General features: G+C 61.6%; 3 protein-coding genes across 12 annotated transcripts in view; 2 read left to right on the top strand and 1 right to left on the bottom strand.

The window, feature by feature from the left end:
- ATP11A (ATPase phospholipid transporting 11A) overlaps positions 1-20,414 on the bottom strand; it is a 105,644-nt gene that overhangs the window by 71,443 nt on the left and 13,787 nt on the right. The window lies entirely within an intron of this gene.
- On the top strand, positions 9,028-12,314 carry LOC132002937 (uncharacterized). Its single transcript, XM_059378224.1, has 3 exons — positions 9,028-9,225; positions 10,034-10,692; positions 10,904-12,314. The coding sequence occupies exons 1-3, from the start codon at positions 9,028-9,030 to the stop codon at positions 10,923-10,925; spliced, it is 879 nt and encodes a 292-aa protein (XP_059234207.1). The 3' UTR covers positions 10,926-12,314.
- LOC132002714 (uncharacterized) lies at positions 12,590-18,892 on the top strand. 4 transcript variants are annotated; one of them, XR_009399975.1, is made up of 5 exons: positions 12,976-14,163; positions 15,543-15,636; positions 15,777-16,083; positions 17,335-17,480; positions 17,586-18,892. XR_009399975.1 is itself a non-coding variant. In XM_059377814.1 (3 exons), exons 1-3 carry the CDS (start codon positions 13,515-13,517, stop codon positions 15,796-15,798), a joined length of 765 nt encoding a protein of 254 aa, XP_059233797.1. In that variant the 5' UTR covers positions 12,590-13,514; the 3' UTR covers positions 15,799-16,236. The 4 variants fall into 4 exon arrangements, 1 of the variants encoding a protein (XP_059233797.1); XR_009399977.1 differs by lacking the exon at positions 12,976-14,163 and adding an exon at positions 14,172-14,319; XR_009399976.1 differs by lacking the exon at positions 12,976-14,163 and adding an exon at positions 14,326-14,599.

Here is a 20,414-nt window from a genome sequence, read left to right as displayed (position 1 = left end):
CCGAGATCATAACCTGAGCTGAAGGCCGTCACCTCCCCAACAGAGCCCCCCAGGCGCTCCAGGGTAGCAGTTTAACAGCAAACAGGGAGCAAGTTACCAGTCCGTTTGAAAACACTCCTTATACCTCGACCTTTTTAAAGGAAACACTCGGCACCAGGTGCAGCCATCGTATTGAGCGACCCATGGTTCCCAGGGGCTGGCGGCCCCATACCCCAATCTGCCAGATGAAGGAAGAGAAACACCAGCAAGACAAAGCGGCTTTACCAGATGGGGCAGGTCCAGGGTAAAACCCGGGGGGTCTGGTACCCACGCGGACCCCAGTCCCGCTGAACAAAGCGAAGGGCCTGGTGAGCCAGCAGGGCTCTGCCAGCAGGGACCAGGAGCAGAGGTCAAAGTCCAGAGATGATGGCCACGGACGCGACAATACACAGGGCAGAACGAAGCCCTTGGAGAAGCTGGTTTTCAAGGTCTTGATAAGATCCCACTCTAGAGGCCCAGGGGTCACATTCAACATTGCTTCTGTCTTCTCTCCGGGTCGGAAACTCAGATGTGGGGAGGGCCAGGCAGGCGATGAGCCCACGACCCCAGCCTGGGCAGCATGCTGTCCTCAGCGGACTGGGCTTCCCACGGGGACACCGGGCCTGCGACTCCCAGGGCAGCCACGCGCCCGGAGAGCAAACACACACGGTCTGTTCTGACCAACACGCGCGACTTGAGGGAGACGATGCCCTTTCAGATGTGATGCTGCTCTGGCAAAGTAGCAGCTAAAGGAACCTGCTTCGTAAGAAGAAGAAATAAAACAAAATAAGATAAAAGCTTCCCAGACAGGACACAAAGCCCTTCCAGATGCTCCCAGAGCCTCCGTAACACAGTGACCAAGGGAGAAAGAGTCCGGACTCTGACTCGGGGCCCCGTGGAGGCCTGTTGGCTGAGATGACCGCGCAGATGGGACATGTTACTGGCGTTTACACTGAGCCTGGGCGTTTCGAGTCAGGCCGTGTCCACACACCCACGGGAGGGGGGCACCCGGGGCAGGGGACGCCTGCAGGGCGAGTCTGCCGGCCTGGACTCTGTGGTATGGGGGCTGCTGGCCCTGTGCCCCCCACCCTCTGCCCCCACGGTGCCAACAGCAGCCCCCCAGGGGAGACGGCCAGAAAGGCCTCCAGATGGTCCAAGCTCCTGGGGGAGGTCACAACAGAATCACTCCAGCTGAGAAACCGCCACACGGAGCTGGACCCGACGTTAACCCCAGTACCACCGCGGAGAGGACACAGCAGGGTCGGGTTCCCAGGGGAGGGCAGGGCGGCTGCCCTGGATGCTGTCCACTGGGACGAGACGTGGGTGCACCCACTCCCACCAGGACGGGTCCTTCTGGAGAAACCTGCCCACCTTGGGTCCTGGGGCTGCGTCCCAGAGACCACGCTGCAACCCCTCTTGCTGTAGAGAACTCCGTACTTTCCAGGTGATTCCGCCGGTCAGCGATGACCGGTCTCAGAGCGGGTGTGACTCACATACATTAAATCCTAACGTTCGCCGTTTTAGGACCTTTCTGTTGTCAGTTCCCTGCAGGTCGTTGCTCAGTCATCAGAAACGGCCGCCCCACGGTGGGGCACCCGCCCGGCAGGACGGCTGTCCCCAGAGTGGACGCCAGAGAGCCAGTGTCACTGTACTCGGGGAGAGTGAAAGGGTATAGCCGCTTCAGAGGACAGTTGGGTCGCTGTGTAAACCGTGAAACACAAAACATAACCCTCAAAGTGACCCCGTGAGCCAGCAGTCCCACAGCCGGAGGACCATGACGGCAACAGCGGTCGGCCAGGGAAGGGGGGCCCAGTCTCCCCTGCGCACCTCCTTGCTCCGCGGAAGCTGCTGCTGGGGGAGGAGGCCCGTGTGGCCGGAGCCACAAGGATCCCAGGCTGCCATGGCTGTGACAGGGAGCCGCGAGGGGCAGTGCCGGCAGGGCCCGGGGGACCACCTGCCCTTGGGCTGCAGACCCAATGCTGAATCACCGGAGCTTTCAGGCTGGGGTTCCTTGTGACTCAGCCAAGGTAACAGTGGGTGACGGGTCACCGAGGAAGGTCACCGGCGGGCACGCAGGTGAGGGCATCAGCTGCGTCATGATCCTCAGAGGAACAGAGCGGGCTGTCGGCACCACTGGGTGGAGCGTGCCCTATGAGCTGCCCTGCACACCAGGCCGTGCCCGTGGGTCAGGGCCATGTGCTAAGGACCCCCAGATTCAGCAGGATCCTGACACAGTGGCCCCAAAACACCGTGTGCAGCACTAGCAACTCCAGGGAAAGACAGGTCAGAGCCGCCCAGCCACGCGGGGAGGCCAGTTTCCCGACCCTCCCAATGGGAGTGTGACGGCCACATCCTCCACTGGCCACCAAAGCCCCCATGTGCGCATGGTCATGACGGAACACAGGCCACAGCATGGGACCTGCCGCGAGCCCCGTCTGCGGTGTCCTCAGCAGAGCTGGGGCCGGAGCACTGCCCTGGGGCCCGTGTGGGGCCACGTCCACCACCAAAGGACCCACTTGTCTAGCTCCGTCGTGCTTCAGTCAGACGCCCGTTGGTTCAGAAAGCCAAAGTCTTGGGCCCTGCCTACAATTTGATGTTTTATACAAGAAGCTGTCCTCAGCTTGTGTTTCGGTTGTGGACTTCTGTAACGAGCGAGATGGAGCATCGTCAGGACCTCAGTGCTGTTCTGACTACAGGGTCCACAGAGCGTCCGCACTGCTCCGACAGGGCTGCGCAACCGGCGGTCGTTTCGGGACATGGTGACAGACCTCGGGGAGCCTCTGGGACCACACACAGGCAAGAGGTGCGGCCCGGACTCCCTTAACCCCTTGCAGGTAAAATAAAAAGCCACGCAGCACGGGCACCAGGCTTCGGCAGGACGCCGGCACGCCGGCAGCCCGTGGCAGGTGCCCAGTGGCGTCCGACACCTCAGTGCCATGGCGGGGTTAGGGTTAGGGTTTGGGCTAGGAAACAGCGGGTCTCTTCACCGACTGGGCCCGGGACGCAGGCGGGAGCTGGGGGAGCCACGGAGCCTTCCAGGGGCCGGGGACCCGGGCAGCAGCTTCTTCCCAGGGACTCGCGGTCCTGATGCAGCCAGGATGGGGCCCCGTGGGGGGCAGTGACGCTGTGAGTACCGAGCACGCGTGTTACAAGCGCACCCATGTGGCCGCGAGCTCTCGGGCACGCGTGATGTGATGTGATGTGAACACCACGACGCCGGACGCCGTCTTCGCCTGGTTCGCCTTTGGACACTCTTCACACCCGCGGCCGAGAACTTCTCCGAACCAGCACGTCTGCTACGTAACCCTCAGATGAGAAGGGGACAGAGACCCACCTGCGTTTGGGGTTCGTGACACACGTTAAATTCACCCCAGCCCTGCCATGCGCTTCCCCTTCCTTGCTGCAGACGATCCTACGTCCTTTTTAAAAGCTTCCGAAGTTGCCGTAAGACGTTCTCTAATGCACTCTCGGAGAAAATCGTTTCCCTGAAACCCCGCCAGAAACACTCTTTTGCTTTGCAGCCTTGGCACGAACAGCCCACATGCCGACGGGGGCGAGTCCTTGCCAGTCGGGGTGCGGAGCCCCGGGGGGCGGCCCCGGCGTCTCCTGGTGTCTGTGATCTACGGGCGGCCCGCATGATAGCATCTCTGTCACCATCACCCTCCGTGCCCGCTGTCCTGCCCGGCCCTCACCGGGGACCCAGGCTGCAAAGTCACCCTTGCTCCCTCACAGACCCAGTTATCCTCAAGTACACACGGGACCCCCGACTCCGCGCTGAGCATCTTCTGAAACATCTCACAGTCGCTGCACGGCAGTGACCCTGCTCCCCACTGTCTCCCACCCCCTCCCCACCGTTCTGGGCACCCAGTGACCCACGCCAAGTCACCATGACCTAACCCCGCAGCCCGCAGTCCCACTCAGGACACAGATGCAGCCACAGAGCATAACGAACCCAGCAGAAACTCAGGCAAAAGGCTTGAGAAGACATTTCCACAAAGACGACGCACACATGACAGACATGCCCACGAAGAGATGCCCAACGTCACTGACCCCTCGGGAAACGCGAGACAAGACCATAGCGACACAGCGCCTCGCGCCCAGGAGGACGGCAGGAGCGGAAACCAAAAACTAGCCAGTGCCAGTGAGGACGCGCAGAAGCCGTGTGCAGCAGGCAGCCGATGGGGCCGCCACGGAAACGGGACGGACTCGCCATCCGACGCGGCAGGCCCACTCCAGGCACTCACCGGACAGACCGAAAGCAGGATCTCAAGGAAGGAGCTGTGCCCTGTGCTTAGCGGCATTCTAAGCAAGAGAAGACCTGGAAGCCCAAGCGTGCGTCGGCGGGTGCCTGGACAAGGAAAACGGGGCCGAGCAGAGGGGAGCTCTTCTGCAGGGCCAGGGCCCCCCCCTTCACCCGGGGCCTGGGGCCATCTCAAGAACCGTGTGTGGCCGCAGCTCGCCCCAGCCTGTGGCACGGAGAAGCTCGCCATCTTGGCTGAGGAGAGAGCAGTGCACCTACGGGCACAAGGCAGCGGCTCCGCAATCACCGGGGCGTCCACGGTCCCAAGGGACCGGCAGACATGGCTGCAGCCACGGAGTGTGTGGTTCCAGAGGAAAGACAGTGATGCCACCCGTTGGCTGCGGCCATGTCCCAGGACCTCATCCCGGGCCCAAAGGTCATGCACCAGCCTGCCGGTCGACAGCCGGCCTGTGGCTCCAAGACACAGACGTCCGGCCTCTGCCGAGCCTGGCGGTCAGCCTCATCGACCCCAGCACTGCCTCCCCAGCCAAGCACATCATCGGCACAGCCCGCGCACACAGTGACCCGCCATGTGAGAGCAGCCGGCGGCAGGGAGGAAGCAGTGTGGTGGCCGTGACCGCAGGCCTCACCGTCGCCACTGAGCCTGGCACGTCGCCACCCGGCAAGCGAGCACAGTGATGGCTTCAAGTCACGTTCCCTGCGCTCAGTATGAAATACTGCAAATTAGGGTGACTTTTCCAGACACGATTTTGCTTGTTTTAAGGAGTTTTCATCGAGACTGTAGATCGGGCCAAACCTGATTCCATGCAGTGAAGTTCACTTAAGGGGATTTACCAGAACGGACGTGTCTGCAGCAGGAACATGGAGCTGTATACACTCATGTGGGAAACACGAAGCCTTTGTGGTTCCTGCGGTCGCAGTGTGTGAGGTTTGAGCTTAAGGTGGTTCCCGACGCTTTCCGTCCCAGACCGGTCGCACGCCTCCCGATGGCACACGGCGCCTTGCCCAGCAGGATGAAGGAGCGACGTCGCTGGGAAAGCGTGTGGATAAACACACCGCGTTCAGAGGGGAGTGCGTGACCTTCCCAGGGTGCGGGCGGGCGGTCTGCAAACCGGTCATCACCTCTATGTGGGAGAACATGCGAGTGGGGCTCCCAAACGGGGGCAGAGATATCCTGTATGTCGGGGACAGACTGAGCGAAAATCACCCGGCACCACCACTGGGAGGAAAGCGCAGAGTCAGCCCGGAGACGACAGTCCTCCAATGGCACCTTCCCGGTCACCCCAAACCCGGTGAGGGGCAGGGTGGCGTCCTGCTCCTCCACCGACCTCCTGGTCAGCTACAAACGACGCCACAGACACGCTTCACCCCTGCGGACGTGGGGTTCAGAGCAGACGGTGACGCAGACGACCGCGGTGCACGGCTGCCCAGGGTGATCCTGAACGTGGAACACAGGCTTCGCCCATCACTGCCCCGTGGGACCACGGCCAACAGACGCCACGCAGGCGCCCCCCAGCTCCCGCGGGGCCCTGGCCGCAGTCCTCGGCAAACCCCACATGGTACCAAACCCTCCGGGCCCTGAAGCTGTACCGGGGGACAGACGCTGGGACCACAGTGGACAAAGCACCACTTATTTTCCCCATACACCAAACGAGTCAGGCCAAGCTTGTCTTCCCAGAGTCCTCGGCCGAAGGAGGCCGCCGCAAGCAGGCTTTCCTGGGCCTGTGGGCGCCGCGAGCTACGAAGCAGGGCGCCGCACGACCTCCCGCCCCGCGGAGAAAACCCGCCATCACTCCCCGGAGGCAGACGCCCCACAGCACGCGTGCGCCTTGCCCCATGAGCAAGCGGCAGGAGGCGGAGGTCCCCGCGCGGTCCTGCTCCCCGAATCCCCCGCGAGGCCCGCTTCTCGGATGCCCGGCGCTGCCGCTCGCAATCGGTCTCACCCGACAAGCAGCCTTTCCTGAACTTCCGGTGGGCTCTCGAGGAGGCCCCTCTCCGGCCCGACCCCGGATGCGCCACGCAGAGTCTGAAAAACACAGTCCTGGAGCCCCGAGGCCACAACATCCGCAAGGGTCAAAATCCAGAAAGTTCTTTGCAGCTTCCTTCCTTCAGGACACGCAGCCATACGGCCACAGTCAGGATGGCCGTGGCCACACGTGGACTAAGCTGCTGGAATGACCAGAGCGAGTCTGCTGGCACGTAAGAGGGGGCTGTCGTGATGCTGTCAGGACGGGCCCGGACGATCGGCTTCAGGTAAATTATCGTGACCAGCATTGTGGTGACACGTTCGAGCACATTCTTAGTTTTTCCTGTTCTCAGCTTTGTTTGTCTGGCGTCTGGCATTAGTGAAGTCGTCCCCCGAACGCACCAGCTAGAAGCCCGACTCCGCCCTGCCCACAGCTGGCGTTGGGCTCACACACCCAGCTGGGGGGTCGGGTCCCCGGTGGCTGTGCCCATCCTGGGGGATCCAAGGTCAAGCCCACGTGTCGGCAGCTGACGGCAAACTCCACAGGGGCTGTGTCATGGCAGAACCAGCTCTTCGACCGCGACACCGTCCCCATCGGGAAAGAGCACCGTGGCGGCTGGCGGGGTGGGGCTGCGCACGGGGAACACACCTGCCGCCCCTCCTCCCGGGACAGCAGGGAGTGACCCTTCAGGGAAACAGTCCTCTGCAGCCTTTCCCCCACTCGGGACCCAGAACAGTCGCTGGGACAAGAGGCACAGGTCCCTGGTGACGTGTTGAAGGCAAGTCGGCCTCCGGCAGCCTCACATCTGCAGGACCCTGAGCACCCGGGGGCGGACAGGGAAAACGTCCCAACAGAGCGCAGGGACGCCACGGCCTCTGCTGGAAGCCGCCAGGAAGAACGGGGCGCACCCGAGGACACGGGGACCCTGCGGTTGGGGGTTGGGGGGTGGGGGTCTCCTGCCCAGTGGGATGCTCCTGGGGTACCCACCGTGTGGGAGCTGGTGGGCGAGGGTGTGACAGTCACCTGACTTGCTACGGCTGAGCGCGGAAGGCACAGCAGTTGGTTGGAGAGAACCGGCCTAAAATGCGCTCAGGTCCTGACCGCTGCACCGTTGTGAGCCGCCGGTACCCACCGAGAGGGCACGTGGACACCCACCTGCTTCCATCGGGGGAGGGGCTGGCCTCCTGCCCTCCCCCGGCCAGGCAGGCAGACGGACGACAGGGCTGGGCCCCCAGAGCCACACCTGCAGCAGCACCGGCACGAGGCTCCCTGTCCCTCTCCGCCCCCACCCCCACCCCCACGCCCACCCCCAGCCCCCAACTCTGAGAGCTGTGGAAACGCACTGACCAGAGACAAAACCCCACTCGACTCCGGGTCCTCCCCTCCTCACTCGGCTCTCCAACACCCCAAACTTCAGGAAACACAAACTTCCAAATGCATCAACGTCCACCTCTGACAAACGAGATTTCACCCTTGGTCGTGCTCTGTGCACTGCGCTGGACGGGGCCGCGACAGGACACGGGGGAGTCCCGAGCTTCAGGGCGAGTGCCCGAGAACGCCGCTCTATCTCAGCAGCCGTGCACCAGGCCCCAGAGTGGTGGTGACTGGCAGCCACACCGCATGACCCATGGGGACCGGGAGACAGTGTGGACGCCGTGACCTGCCGGCGGAGGGACGAGCCCTGGGGAGGTGTGCCTGTCTGACGCGACACGCAGTCACCATGGGCGAGTCTCCTGGGAGGCGTGGCGAGGGTTCATCTTCAGAGACCCTGCAGAAAGGTCACGGAAAGCCACGGCCGCACGACGCGTGACACGTTTTCATCTCAACCTCAGACATTTCCGCCGAGGCCCAGGGAGCGGAGGTACTTTTATCTGACCTTGTTCAAGCTCAAAACCTATGTGGTGTGACCACACTCCCGCTTTCCCGTGATACGAAAGAGAAAGTGCTCGTAAAATCCCCAGTGTCACCTTCGTGGCGACGGCCACCAGAGCAGCATCCCTGGCGCGGCTGGCGACCCTCGGGAGGCGCTGAGTCTCACCACAACTTTGTGGGCTCTTAGTATTACTATGACGCTTTTCTTGACTGGTAAACTGAGGCCTGTGACAATTTTTAAGTGTATTTGAGCAAAAATCTGGCCCCCAGCCTCGACTGCCAGCCACGTGGCCAGAGACACGAGGACGGCCCCCTCCGTGGTTTCAGGCTGCTCGGAGTTAGACGAGGAATGCACAGCAGGCCTGGGTCGGGAGGCCGACCAGCTGCCACGCCCCTGACAGTGTCTTCACGCCCACGGGGAACTGCGGCGCTGACCGCATCACGTGGCGTAAAGGCAATTCCGCGTCGCGGCATCTCAATGCTTCTGCTCCAGGAGAAACGGAAGAGCACCGGCGGGACGGGGTCGAAAACACCGCAGCCGCTGGACGCCGGTGGAAATCTGCAGTCCTCGCGGCAGGCAGGCGGCTCTAGGGTCCGTCCCTGGGTTCATGCCAGCCCCACGGCTGCGGACTCGAGCCAGCGCGGGTCCACCCACCAACCCCAACCGTTGGGTCCTGCACCGCAGACCTGAGTGTGTAGACGGGACCACCACGCTGCCCACAGCAGAGGTGACATCTGTCCCGCTCCGAGAAGCCCTCCCTGGATTCTCCCACACGGTCAAGTGGTATTTAGCAAAAAGGTCTAAAGTTACGCGAAGTTAGTGTAAAGTTGAGCATAAGCCATGTGCCCCACAGGGAACTTCTGGGGGCACTTGTATCCGCTTAAGCTGTGCACCTGTTTCCCCGACACATGTCCGGGGAGACCAGCCCCGGGAAGCCGGCTCACCCACAGTGGGCGGGTGTCAGAGCCTCCCTCCAGCTCAGCCAACCCCCAGGGCACCTTCTCAGCGTGGACGCCGGCAAGCAGTGCCCGTGGCAGGCGGAGAAGCCCGTGGGCCTCCTTCCCAAGGTGATCGCGGAGAGAGTTGGCGTCTGGGGGGAGCACACGGTCTGACCCAGGGCAAAGCCGGCTCCATGCACCTGCCACGGACGCCAAAGCCTCTCCTGTCTTCCCCCAAGGCAGGGCTCCAAGTCCCCGTCATGTCCCCTCTCCTGCACTGCAACCTCCCCTGGGATGCGGCCTGGTCTCCCTGGGGGCCGGCCTTCTCCCTTGTCCAGGAAACTTCCTAACCAAGCTCTGAAGGACGTGGGCCACAGCCGCCTTTCTGCGCCCCTGCTGTGTTCTCCTCCTGTCCACGAGACGGAGAGCCACAGGCGGGTGTTCAAGCTTCAGTGGACAGAGGACTCGCCCTTCCAGGCTGCCCACAGCTTCTGTCACAAACCCCACGCACGGGGCTGCAGAAAGTGGCGCCAGCGGCCTGGTTCCAGGAGCCGTGGAAACGGACGACCACGAGTGCCTCCGGGGCTCATGCAACGGCTGCAGGCAGCCGGGCTCGGCCGGGGACCCGGGAGCAGCATTCCCGGCAGCACCACGAGCCCAGCGTGGAGAACGCACTCTGGTCAGGGCAGACGCCTCACGCACACCCGCTGATTCACTCGGCACTTCGACCCGACCCCTGCCGCTATCTGTGACACCAGCCGGGTGACCCTATGGGGCCCTCATTCCACGCTCTCCCCAAGTCCCAGGTTTCCCTTCCACTCAGAGCACGAGTAACAGGTGCACGAGGCCCCGCTGACCTCCTGCCCACGGCCGCTGGTCACTCACAGCTCCAGCCCTCTGCCCTCCCCACTGCCCCGACCTTAGGGTCTTTGCCCGCACTTTCCCTCACCCGGGTCACCTTCCCTCCCCTCCTCAGGCCTTGCGTGCCGCCAGCCAGGTGAGGTCCGGCCTCACCCCTCTGTTGAAAATGCCCCCCACCCCAAAGCCCATCATCCCCTCATTCCCGACCCACTGGGGGTTTCTCTGCGACACGGACACCCCCATGACTTACTCTGTATCTCCAGGAGCATCTCATCGGGAAGTAACATGCACACGAGAAGTGACTGTCCCGGGCGTGCCACTCAGCCTGGCCGCGGGCGCCCAGCCCGGGCTCGAGAAGCAGGACCTCCCTCCCGCCCGGAGCCGGCCGTCCCGCAACGCCCATCCCGGGATCAGCATCGCCGCCTCCAGGCCCGGCCTGAACTTCGCGTCCTGTGCAGCTTCTGTCTGGCTTCGTGGCCTTCATACCGTGTCTGAGTCACGCTGGTCACTCATTCTTCACGTCACGTGCACAAACATCCCACAGTACGATTTGGTATTTTTCCAGTGCAGACCGGCTATTCCCGGGCACTCACACGTGGCTCCACCGGCTGTGCCGAGTGTGCCTGGCAGGGCTCCGGCTGAGGGTGTGGCGGGCATGTCCCACAGGGGCTCGCGCGGCCACACAGCCTTGCCCACACGCGGCATCGCCGCCGAGCTGGATCCGTCACTGGTGTGTTCACCGGCAGGCCTCCCTCCGCTACGCGCACCACGAGGGTACGGACCTTCCACACGTGTTTTCAGACGCTCGTCAGACTATGCTGCCGGAGCCCCGTGTGCTCCAGCGGATCATGGACGTTGCCATCACGGGCCAGACTCTCCCCGAATCTTTATTTAGTTCGCGCTGCCTCATGAATGCATTTTGTGCGCCTCCGACAGAATGTTTCCTGTCCGCAGCTCCGCACGGATTTCTTCTTTCTGGTTCCAGGAAGCTCCTTCAGATCCTTTAATGGAGGACGGGGACAGAGCGGGTGAAGAGCTGTTGCCTCGGACGGCGCGTGGCCCTCCTCACTCAGAAGCAGGCAGCACTCCCACCACTGCCACCGCCGACTCGGAACCGAGGTGCGCCGAAAACGGGCTCCACCGGCAGCTTGGGGGGAGCCCGTTCTATCGCAGGGACGCTCTAAGATGCTGCCGCGGGGACAGCGGGCCACGGCGCGGGGCCCAGGGGAGGCTGGCCGTCAGCCAAGTGTGGCCCCGTTGAAGACGACACATGTTGAAGTCACAACAGGAAGCCACACAGAGGAAAGGTACTGAAGTATTTGGTCACATTCCTTACTAATGTTTACTATGTTAGGACGTTTACTTTTCACCCAGTAAGTCTGGGTTTGGACATTCCAACAGCGTGAGGCAGGACCCATGGTGACCACGAGGCGACTGACGGGCAGCTGAAACCTACTCGGCTCAGATTCCCTCTTCCAGTTTGCAGATCAGAGATGCAGACGGGGCGCCCGGGTGGCACAGTCGGTTGGGCGTCTGACTCCTGATTTCAGCTCAGGTCATGACCTCAGCGTTGTGAGATCGAGCCCTGCCCCGGGACCCACGCTCCGCGGGAAAGCTGCCCGAGGCTCTCACTGTGTGCCTCCCCTCTCCCTCTCTCTCCCGTGCACGCACACTCTCCAAAATAAACATTTTTTTTTTTAAAGAAAAAGAGTTCTACTTTCATCCTAAAGTTCTGGTTATTACAAATTCCTTGAGGAATGTGGTGCGTGCGCGGACAATTCCTCTAGAAACAGGCACACACACGCCGGGTCTGTCTGCACCGACTGATAAAGAAAAGGAAAGCATTCTGTGCAAGGCTCCCCGGTGGGGCCCGGGCCTGGGTCTCGGTGAGAACCGGGGCAGAAGGTTCCAGCCCTTAGCCAGCCCTGCAGCTGCCTACCCCCAGGACTCTCCCCTTCCGTGCGGGGTGTGTGGCCAGCAGACACACGCACGGACACGCGGCGCTCGGAAACAGTGTTCTCCTGCACAACCAACGCTTTCGGGAACGTACTACTGTGCTCAGACACTCGTTTAAAACGACGAAATGTAGGTTTGGAAGAAAACGGGCACCAAGATCCTCACAGCAATGACTGGTGCACACGAGGCATCAGCACCGGCCCCGTATCGGGATCTAAACTGAAGGTGGCTATGCCCGCGGGACAGACGCTGGGGCGCTGGTGACTTCTCCGGAGGAGAGAGGAGCCCACAGGGAGGCCTCAGGCTCCCCCACAGCCACACCCGTTTCTCTAACCTGTGTTTATTCTCACATTTTTATGCAAAGCTTTCATATTATTCTACAGGAAAGTGGAATTTATTTTTAAAAACGTTTTAAACTGCCCAACCCTGAATAAAAGCACACCGGCTGTAAGCTCCCTCCGTGACACCCCCCGTGATGTCCTCTGTGGACCCCCCCCAGAGGTCCCCTCCATGCCCCCACTGTGGGCCGCCCTCTGTGACCTGACGCACGCACTCACAAGTGCGCAGGGCTTCCCACGCTGGAGCTCAGAGGCCTGTGGACTCGAGCTGTGCCACGTGAGCGGACCGAGCCCACCCAGCAAGCCCAGGGAGCCGGCCGAAAGCGTGGGCTCCGATCACGGAGCTGGGAAGCAGGACACGGGGTCGGTGACGGAGCAGCGGGCCCAGAAGGCCGTGCTGGTCAGACGGGACAGGTGTCCGCGTCCCGGCGACCCCTGATGAAGTGATTTCCCAATTCCCAAGGCAGTCCCCATGTTCTTCAGACGAACCGTGTGAGGGAAGGAAGTCCGTCCGTCACATCCACCCAAAACGCGGCCAGTGTGAAAACCTGCGTTGTCCGAACCTTCCATCGCTCTGCGCAGGGGAGCCCCCAACCTGTCCCCACGAGCCCGGGCAGATCAGCCCCACCCAAGCCTGGCAGATGTCGTCACCCACAGGCCGTCCTCAGGCCTCCACCACGGAGGCCCCCAGTCCTGGGAGGCCGTGGGGGGATGCGGGACCCACAAGCCTGTGCTGTGACCACACACCGTACCTGGCCGGGTGCCTCGTGGGTGCTCGGACTTAGACTGAGAAACGACCGTCGGTATACGGGGTGTCCACCTACTCCTGGCACAGCCTCAAGGTGTCTCGAATCATGCGACTTAGGGTATTTTGGAAAGGCCTGGGGCTGGGGCTGGAGCTGTCAACCTATCCCTGGCCTCCGGGGACCGGAGGGGAGGGGGTGCAGGCAGAGTCGATCACCTCAGGCCAGTGACTTCATCAGTCATGCCTCCCCAAGAAAGCCTCCCTAAAACCCGAAGGGCTGGTTTGGGGAACTTCCAGGCTGGCGAAGCAGCGGACATCTGGGGACGGACACGAGCTCAGTAGCTTCCGTGAAAGCTCCATGCCCCTTCCCCGTCCCCACACACCTTCCATCCAGCCGGGCCTGACTTGTGGGCCCGTGTAACAGGCCGGTGATCCAGTTCCTAAGCTGTTTTCCCAAGCTCTGTCAGCCACTGTAGCACACGAAGGGAACCCAAAGTCATGGGGGACAAGTGAGGTGGGGAGGGCCTTGGGGGGCTGAGGCGCAGCCGGGTGACCCAATGCTGCCTCCAGCACAGGGTCGGGGCTGGGCTGAGGTCTCAGGCACCTGCTGGTCCGCGGAGTGGCTTGGGTGTGTGGATGACCCCCCACCCCCTCCCCAAGTGAACGGAGTCCAGAATCTAGTCCCCTTGCATAATCTACCTTGCCCCGGCTGCGGGCACGGGGAAAACCACCTGCACTGTCCTGAGGGCCAGCAAACACCTACTGAGCGTGCCCTGTGTGCAGAGGACCCCAGAAGCCCCCGGGGCAACAGAGGCTCTCGTAGACAGGGCTGGCTACCTGGCGCTGGTCACGAGGGGTTTGCAAGGGCCTGGGTGAGAGAGAAGTACCGAGGTCGGCGGCCGCGGGGCCGGGGGCCGAATGCGGCTCGGGAGGCTGGAAAGGACGGAGCAAGGAGCACCTTCCACACGGACGCGCCCTCCCCAGAAGCCTCCGCTCGCCCACCCCGCTCATTCCGGGCCCCCCCGGCCACAGAAGGGCCACACATATGGGGACGATGGGACTCCCCGCACCGGCCGGCTGCCAGCCCCGCCCACTACCTGGGCCTGCTGGGGGCGAGGCGCCCCGTCTTCCGCAGCCGGCCCCGGCCCCGGCTGAAGCAGGGGAGGAGTTCTCGCTGTCCTGCAGGACCCGCCCGGCCACGGTCAGGTAGGAAGGGGCACTGCCCATCCCCCCAGGACTCGGGGGCTGACCTGGAGCAGGGCGGCGGAAGTCGCCCAGGGCACAGATGGCCGCAGAAGGTGGCGAGGAACAGAGGAAGGCAAACCCCGTTGGAAGCGGAGACGAACTCAGATTCTGGCTCTGGTAGAATCTGTGTTTTGTCGGCCGGCGCAGGCTTACAGAAAGCCCTAGGAACTTCCTTCCAGGCGGGCGTCTCTTGTTATTCCTAACGAGCCCCGTGGACCACAGTCCCCTGGTGACTCAGGCGCCTTGGCATAGTTTCTAGGGAGGGGCTGACCACGCACGATTACAGGCTGGAAACCCACCCCAGCCTCCGGGGCAAGGGGGGCGGTAAGCCAGGGGCGGTTCTGGGTTTCCGGTGGACGGAGTGCTTCGAGGGCAGCAGCCTGACCGGCAGAGGCAGGTGGGAAGTTGGCGCCCCCCCAGCCCTCCCCCGCCCGCCCTGGGGTTGCTTCCTTTGGGCAAGGACTGAGTTGTGCTGTTTCTGCTTTTGTTTGTTTTGTTTTTTTGAAAGATATTTTATTTATTTAAGAGAGAGCACACAAGAGCTGGTGGGGGGACAGGGAGAAGCAGGGAGCGCAATGCGGGGCTCCCAGGACCCCGGGATCATGACCTGAGCCGAGGGCAGATGCTTAGCGAACGAGCTGCCGGCAGCCCTGAGCTGTGTCCCTCACAGCCAAGCGAGAACTGTAAGGGCTGTGCTTGCAGGGAGTTCTGCGGGTCGTCCTGGGACATGAAGGAACCCCAAATTCAGAGCTGGCATCTATGGGGGGTGGTTCTGTGGGCTACCCCGTGGGGCAGGTCTGCGCTGAGCACAAGCGTGAGTACTGTCCCCAGTCCTGGTCACCTGCGAGGTCCCCCCAGGCTGTCCAGGTCCCAGGTGACGACCCAGCTGCCGTCCTCAGCCCACAGCCTCCCTTCTTACCGTTTCCCCTCCCGGTGCTGCTCGTAAAGGGGTGTTGGGGGTGGGGTCCTCATCAGACCCGATGGACCGTACGAGTGACCGACCGTGGCTGGTAGGGGGGCCTCCCACACTAGCGGGGGCGGGGGGCGGGGGAGGGACCTGGGAGCGGCGTCTGACGCACCGCGCTCAACTCCACCAGACACAGGACAGCCCCTTGGGTCCGCGAAGAGTGGGTTCCTGGTCCCCATGGCTCTAGCGCTCTGAGCTGGGCAAGTCATGTTAATGGGAAAAGCTTTATTCTCTTTTCTGATTACAAAGGCAAAACACAACCTGCATAAAACTTTTAGCACAAGACAGAAACACAAAGACGAAAGTACCAACAACCCATCATTGTGACTTTTGGAGATAATCACTGGCGAACACTTTTGTGCATTTTTTCCAGGTTTTTTTCTGTACATCTATGCACAAGCACCCAAACGGAGGCCCAACGAGTCACACACGATCCGTGGCGGTCTGTTTTTTCATTTCTCATTAAGGTAAATTTATTCAATTCAAATTATTGGCCTTTATCCCAAGATCATATTCTTTGTATGCTATTGGTATTAAAATATTTTCCATGCAACAATGGTAATTTCTCAATGGTCTTATGACAAAAGAAAATTTTTTCACCCGACAGAGCACAGACTTCACATCAGTAAACCTCCGCCAACACCACGGCCTGCAAGGACCTCAGGGTCCCCGGCAAGGCTGTTCTGCGCACGGAGACCTGCAGTCCCTCTGGGAGATGGCACACGAGCCCACGGACAGTGCGACCGCCGGTGCGCTCCTGGACTGGCGCTTTCCAGGTTCCTTAATGCGGACGAACGCCTCACCATACAGTGTCTGAACTGAAGGGGACTACTGCCCCTGGCTAACCGACCTTCCATTTTACCGGTGCTTCAAAACAAAGGAATAAACAGGAAAAGAACATAAAGCAATAAAAGGTGATCTTTTTGCATTTATTTGCTTTTTTATTGCCTCTGAAACTGTTTACATCCTAAGGCCAGCGATCATAAAACAACCCGACTCTTTGGCCGTCGGTGAGGTTCAAGGTCAGCGTACACACTCTCGGACAGGCTTAGGCTGTCCACACACTGTCTGTTTTCTGTTAAAACTCTTGCCAGGGTGTAAAGCCTTCCGGTCCCTTAATATTTCATCCCAAAAGAGCAGACTTTAAGGCTCCGTGCTCTTGACTGCTGAAGTCCTAACTCAAAGCCCAGAGAACAGGGCCCCCCGACAGGCCCCTCCGAGGACGGCTACAGGCACCTAAACAAGAGGGCAGTCGGGTCCCCACGGCTCTCCCCATGCCACACGTAAGGGGGAGGCAGGACCCCTCCGGTCACACAGTGGCTCCGAATGGCCCCTGGAGACGCCCCCTTGGGTACGCTGTGCGCAGAACACGCCTGACGTCCAAAGGCTGCTAATTTTAGTGCTGGTCTGGGGCCAGCTAACAAACCCAATGTTATGAGCACAAACAAAGCAAAATGAACGTCATTAGCAAAGATGAATCTGGAATTGTTACGGCTTCAAAAAAAAAAAAAAAAAAAAAAGCCGGATGACTTTAACTCTCACAGCGCTTTTACAGCTCTCCCAGGAGCAAAAGCAGCGAGCGCTTCCTCCGGACAAATGCTAGAGAGGGCGCTGGCTGGCTCGGCCGCAGAGCCACTCGGGATGTCCGCTCAGGTCACGATCTCGGCTCCTGAGATCGAGCCTGGGGGCTTCGTGCCGGGGTCTCCCTCCCCCGCTATCCCCGCCCCACACCCCCTCTCCCAAATAAATCAATCTTTAAAAAGGAAAAAAAGGCCAGCGGAGACCCGCCTGCCGCGCATCAGGCAGGAAGAACCACGTCCACCTCTCTTGGGGCGCCCCGGCAGCCCCGCCGACCCGTTCGTACCACTAAGTCTCCAAGAATGCCATCACGCGAGAACCGCCTGGTCCTCTCCCACCGCTATTCACCGAATTCGGCATCATCAACGTGTAGGGTTTGCCGTTACAAGCAGCGAGAGAAGCGGAGAGGGAATTAACACACAAACCTAAAACCTACAAACTTAACAGTAGCGTTTGCAAAACCGCAACATCAAGGTCCTACCCTTGGTGCCCAGAAGCACCAAAATCGGAAACATTTACCACCTGATGTCCGGGATGTTTATTCTCAACTCAAGTATGTTTGGTCGCTAAAATGTTTCCTTCTACAGCCGTGTTTTCCAGAGCCTCCCGTGTTTTCCAGAGCCTCCCGCGGGCCCACTTACAGAAGGTGCGGTGGGGCGGGCCGTGCCTCCGGGGGCCGCAGCCGCACACGCTAGAGTCAAAGCGCCCGGACAGGCTGCACGTGATTCAGGAGGTAAGTGCCGTCAGCATCCAACAGCTCCCGCACCTTAACCAGCCTTTTGTTACAGATAAACGGGACCTCATTTTGCATTTTTTGTCCTGATCGTTCTATTCTTAGGCTTAAAAAACCATTCTCCAGGCAGAATCAGCTCCGCTTATGGTTCTCACCCCGATCACAGAATTCCCAGCAGAAAGACCTCATTTCCTCTCTCTTGGAACATGCCCGCGCCCTGCCTCGGCCCTCCAGGCCCTCGAGCCCCTACGACGGTCGGCGTGTCCCCGCCGTGAGCCCAGGACGCACGGGGCCCAGCTGACCCGCCCCACCACCCTCTGACCTGCTGCTGCTCCACAAGCTTCCTTCCTCACGCAGATTCTCCGGGAACAGAGAGACGGAGGGTCTAGGGCGTCAACCATCCATGGCAGGCCCACCAACACCAGCAAACGGGCCGCCTGACACCCTGGATAGCCCATCACTCAGTTCCACGGACGTCCCCACTTGCCTCTGGGTGAGAAGCAGCCTGTTCTCTGCGCGCGGACCCAGCGCCGGCTTCCCAGGCCCTGCCGACCCCTCAGAGGCCCCAGCCGCACACCCTCATCCAGGGAAGTCGCCTGACGCAAAGCCGGTGCCTACAGGGCTCCAGGAGGAAGGGGCCTGGAGGAGGTGCCGGGACCCAGGGTCAGCAGCAGCAGAGAGGCCCGAGTCTCACTGAGCTGTGGCCCAGCGGAGACAAGGTAACTCTCGGGGCTCCAGAGGGACAGAATCCACCAAGAGGGGCTGGGTTGAAACACGACCTAAGGTTTGGGATTTGGGAATGTCTGGGCCCAACGGACCTGAGGCCCCAACAGTGTGTGGTGCTTGAAGCAGGGCCCAGGGAGCAGCCCGGGCCGAGACGTGTGACCTATGACTCCCCAGCTTCACGAGGGAGGGAAAGCCTGAGAGCGCCACAGCACGCGAACACCTCGAAGACAGTGTGCCCCCGTAAAGCCGGCCACAAAGGGATCAACGCCGTCTGCCCCGCTCAGACTCGCCAAAATCACGGAGACACAGAACAGGACGGAGGTCAGCTGGGCCGGGGGCATCGTCTGGAAGGAGAGGGCTCTGCAAGACGGACAGTCCCCGAGACAGACGGGGGACGGCCGCACGGGGACATGAATGTGCTCAGGGCCGTGGATCTGTATCCACGAAATGGTCACGGCGCTAAGTTTACATCAGGTATGTTTTACCAGAATAAAAGGACTGCTGCGCGTCACACCGATCCCTCGGGAAGTCTGGGACAAAGGGTGCTGTCAGCCTCCGTCCTGCCACCACGAGAGCCTGTTGTGCATCTCTGCCAAGTGGCCTTCCACGGACACGCGGCGTCACACAGAGGCCCACGGGAGCAGCACACGACACGCTCCCAGAGTGGCCAGGCCGGGCCCCCACCTCTGCTCCTCTGACTCTGCGTCCCATGCCCCGCGGCAGCTTACAGCTGGGGCGTTGGGGGGCGGGGGCTGGGGGTCCCCGCAGGGCGGCCTCCACCACGTCCACTGATGTTAGTTCTCTGGTTGAGATGAGAACGGTCTCCGTCGGGGGTCAGGGCTCCTGTGGGCCACGGCAGGCCTCGGGGGGAGCCCGGAGGACGGGTGCGGGGAGGGGCGACCCCACAAGGCCGCCTCCCTCCGTCTGCGGCCGCCCGGGCAGAGACGTTGTGCCTGCATTCCTGGCTCCCCCGGATGGAGGGACTCCCAGACCGGTGTCTGCCTTCATTTCATCCTTATCAACAGTGAGCTGTCGGGGGACGATCAAATGGCCAGAAAGTGATCGTCCCACACGGTAAGCCGGGAAGGAACTTTCCGTCCTGCCCGAGACGGCTGGAACCTGAGAAGCCAAAGGAGCAGTAAACCGAGCTCCGTCTGCAGACGACAGACATGACGGCACCTCAGGAATCCCGCGGATCGTCCCGCGTGGGCCCAACGGTTTCCTTTTATTTAAATACGTTCAATAACACGGATCTTGCCCCCACAAGAACCGCGACGTTTTTAAAAGACCCCATTTCACAAAAACCGGCTTTAAGCACAGCGCCGATGTGGCCAGGCCTCAAACCACTGGCACGTCCCCTGAAAGTCAGGGGACACCGCTCTCGGCCCTCACCCCTCTGCGTGCCAACCACGCGCCCGAACAAGCCCGGTCTGAGGTCGGCTCCCGTGCAGAGTTCGGGGGCACCTGCAGGAAGAAGACCCACTGCTGAGGCAGCGAAGACGCCGCCGGGGGGTGTGCTCGCGACGCTGAGCCCCCACACCGGCCTCAGGAACCACCTGCTGCCGACGGAGGGAGGGCGGAATGCCGGCTGATTTCTCTCCAGCCAGAGGCCGCACGTCAGAAACGGGTCCTGGCCCCAGCCGGACCCCAGGCGGGGCCGTGATAAGAGGCTCCAGGGAGAAGAGGCTCTGGGGAGAAGGTGAGGTGTGTGACCGGCAGCTAATGGCAGAGCCTGTCGCCTGACAAGGAAAGGGCCGCGGCTCTGGGCCTGGCCCTGAGTACTGCTCACTCCCCTCCGCACTTGAGATTGGCCCAACTTGGGGGGCCTCCCTGAGCCTCCTAAGGTTTCCTCGGTGGTGATGCAAGAGGGGAAAGACCCTGCCCTGGAGACAGGCCAGCCTCTCCGACCCATCTGGGACTGGAGGCTGCACATCACACCACCTAGACCCAGGAGGGCTGCAGGGAGCCAGCCCTCATGCCATCCCCAGGTAAGCCCAACCCTGAGCAGAGGAGCTCATCCATCTCTGCAGCGAGCGGCGGGAGACTCAATCTCAATGAGGCTGCCCTTGACCTGTGGGGACACTGTGTACTCCTGGGGAGCGACTGGCCAGGTTTTCTGGGAAGCAGAACCCGGTGCAGGATGTCGGGGAGAGCCCAGCTCTAAGTGTGGGAAGGAAACAGAGAGAGCACTTGCAAGTGAGCTCAAGA

Source organism: Mustela nigripes, chromosome 15 (genome assembly GCF_022355385.1).
Source record: "Mustela nigripes isolate SB6536 chromosome 15, MUSNIG.SB6536, whole genome shotgun sequence".
Lineage (NCBI taxonomy): Eukaryota > Metazoa > Chordata > Mammalia > Carnivora > Mustelidae > Mustela > Mustela nigripes.
This window is presented reverse-complemented; position numbering and strand designations above follow the sequence as displayed.

Bases quoted from the DNA above. Each gene is read 5' to 3' on its own strand.
- LOC132002937 (XM_059378224.1), top strand. From the start codon at position 9,028: ATGTCCGGGGAGACCAGCCCCGGGAAGCCGGCTCACCCACAGTGGGCG. The intron at 9,226-10,033 runs GTCTGACCCAGG...TCCCCTCCTCAG, and splicing joins GCGTCTGGGGGGAGCACACG to GCCTTGCGTGCCGCCAGCCA. The intron at 10,693-10,903 runs GTACGGACCTTC...TTCTGGTTCCAG, and splicing joins CCGCTACGCGCACCACGAGG to GAAGCTCCTTCAGATCCTTT.
- LOC132002714 (XM_059377814.1), top strand. From the start codon at position 13,515: ATGCTGCCTCCAGCACAGGGTCGGGGCTGGGCTGAGGTCTCAGGCACC. The intron at 14,164-15,542 runs GTAGGAAGGGGC...CATTTTTTCCAG, and splicing joins ACCCGCCCGGCCACGGTCAG to GTTTTTTTCTGTACATCTAT. The intron at 15,637-15,776 runs GTAAATTTATTC...TTCACCCGACAG, and splicing joins TTTTTTCATTTCTCATTAAG to AGCACAGACTTCACATCAGT.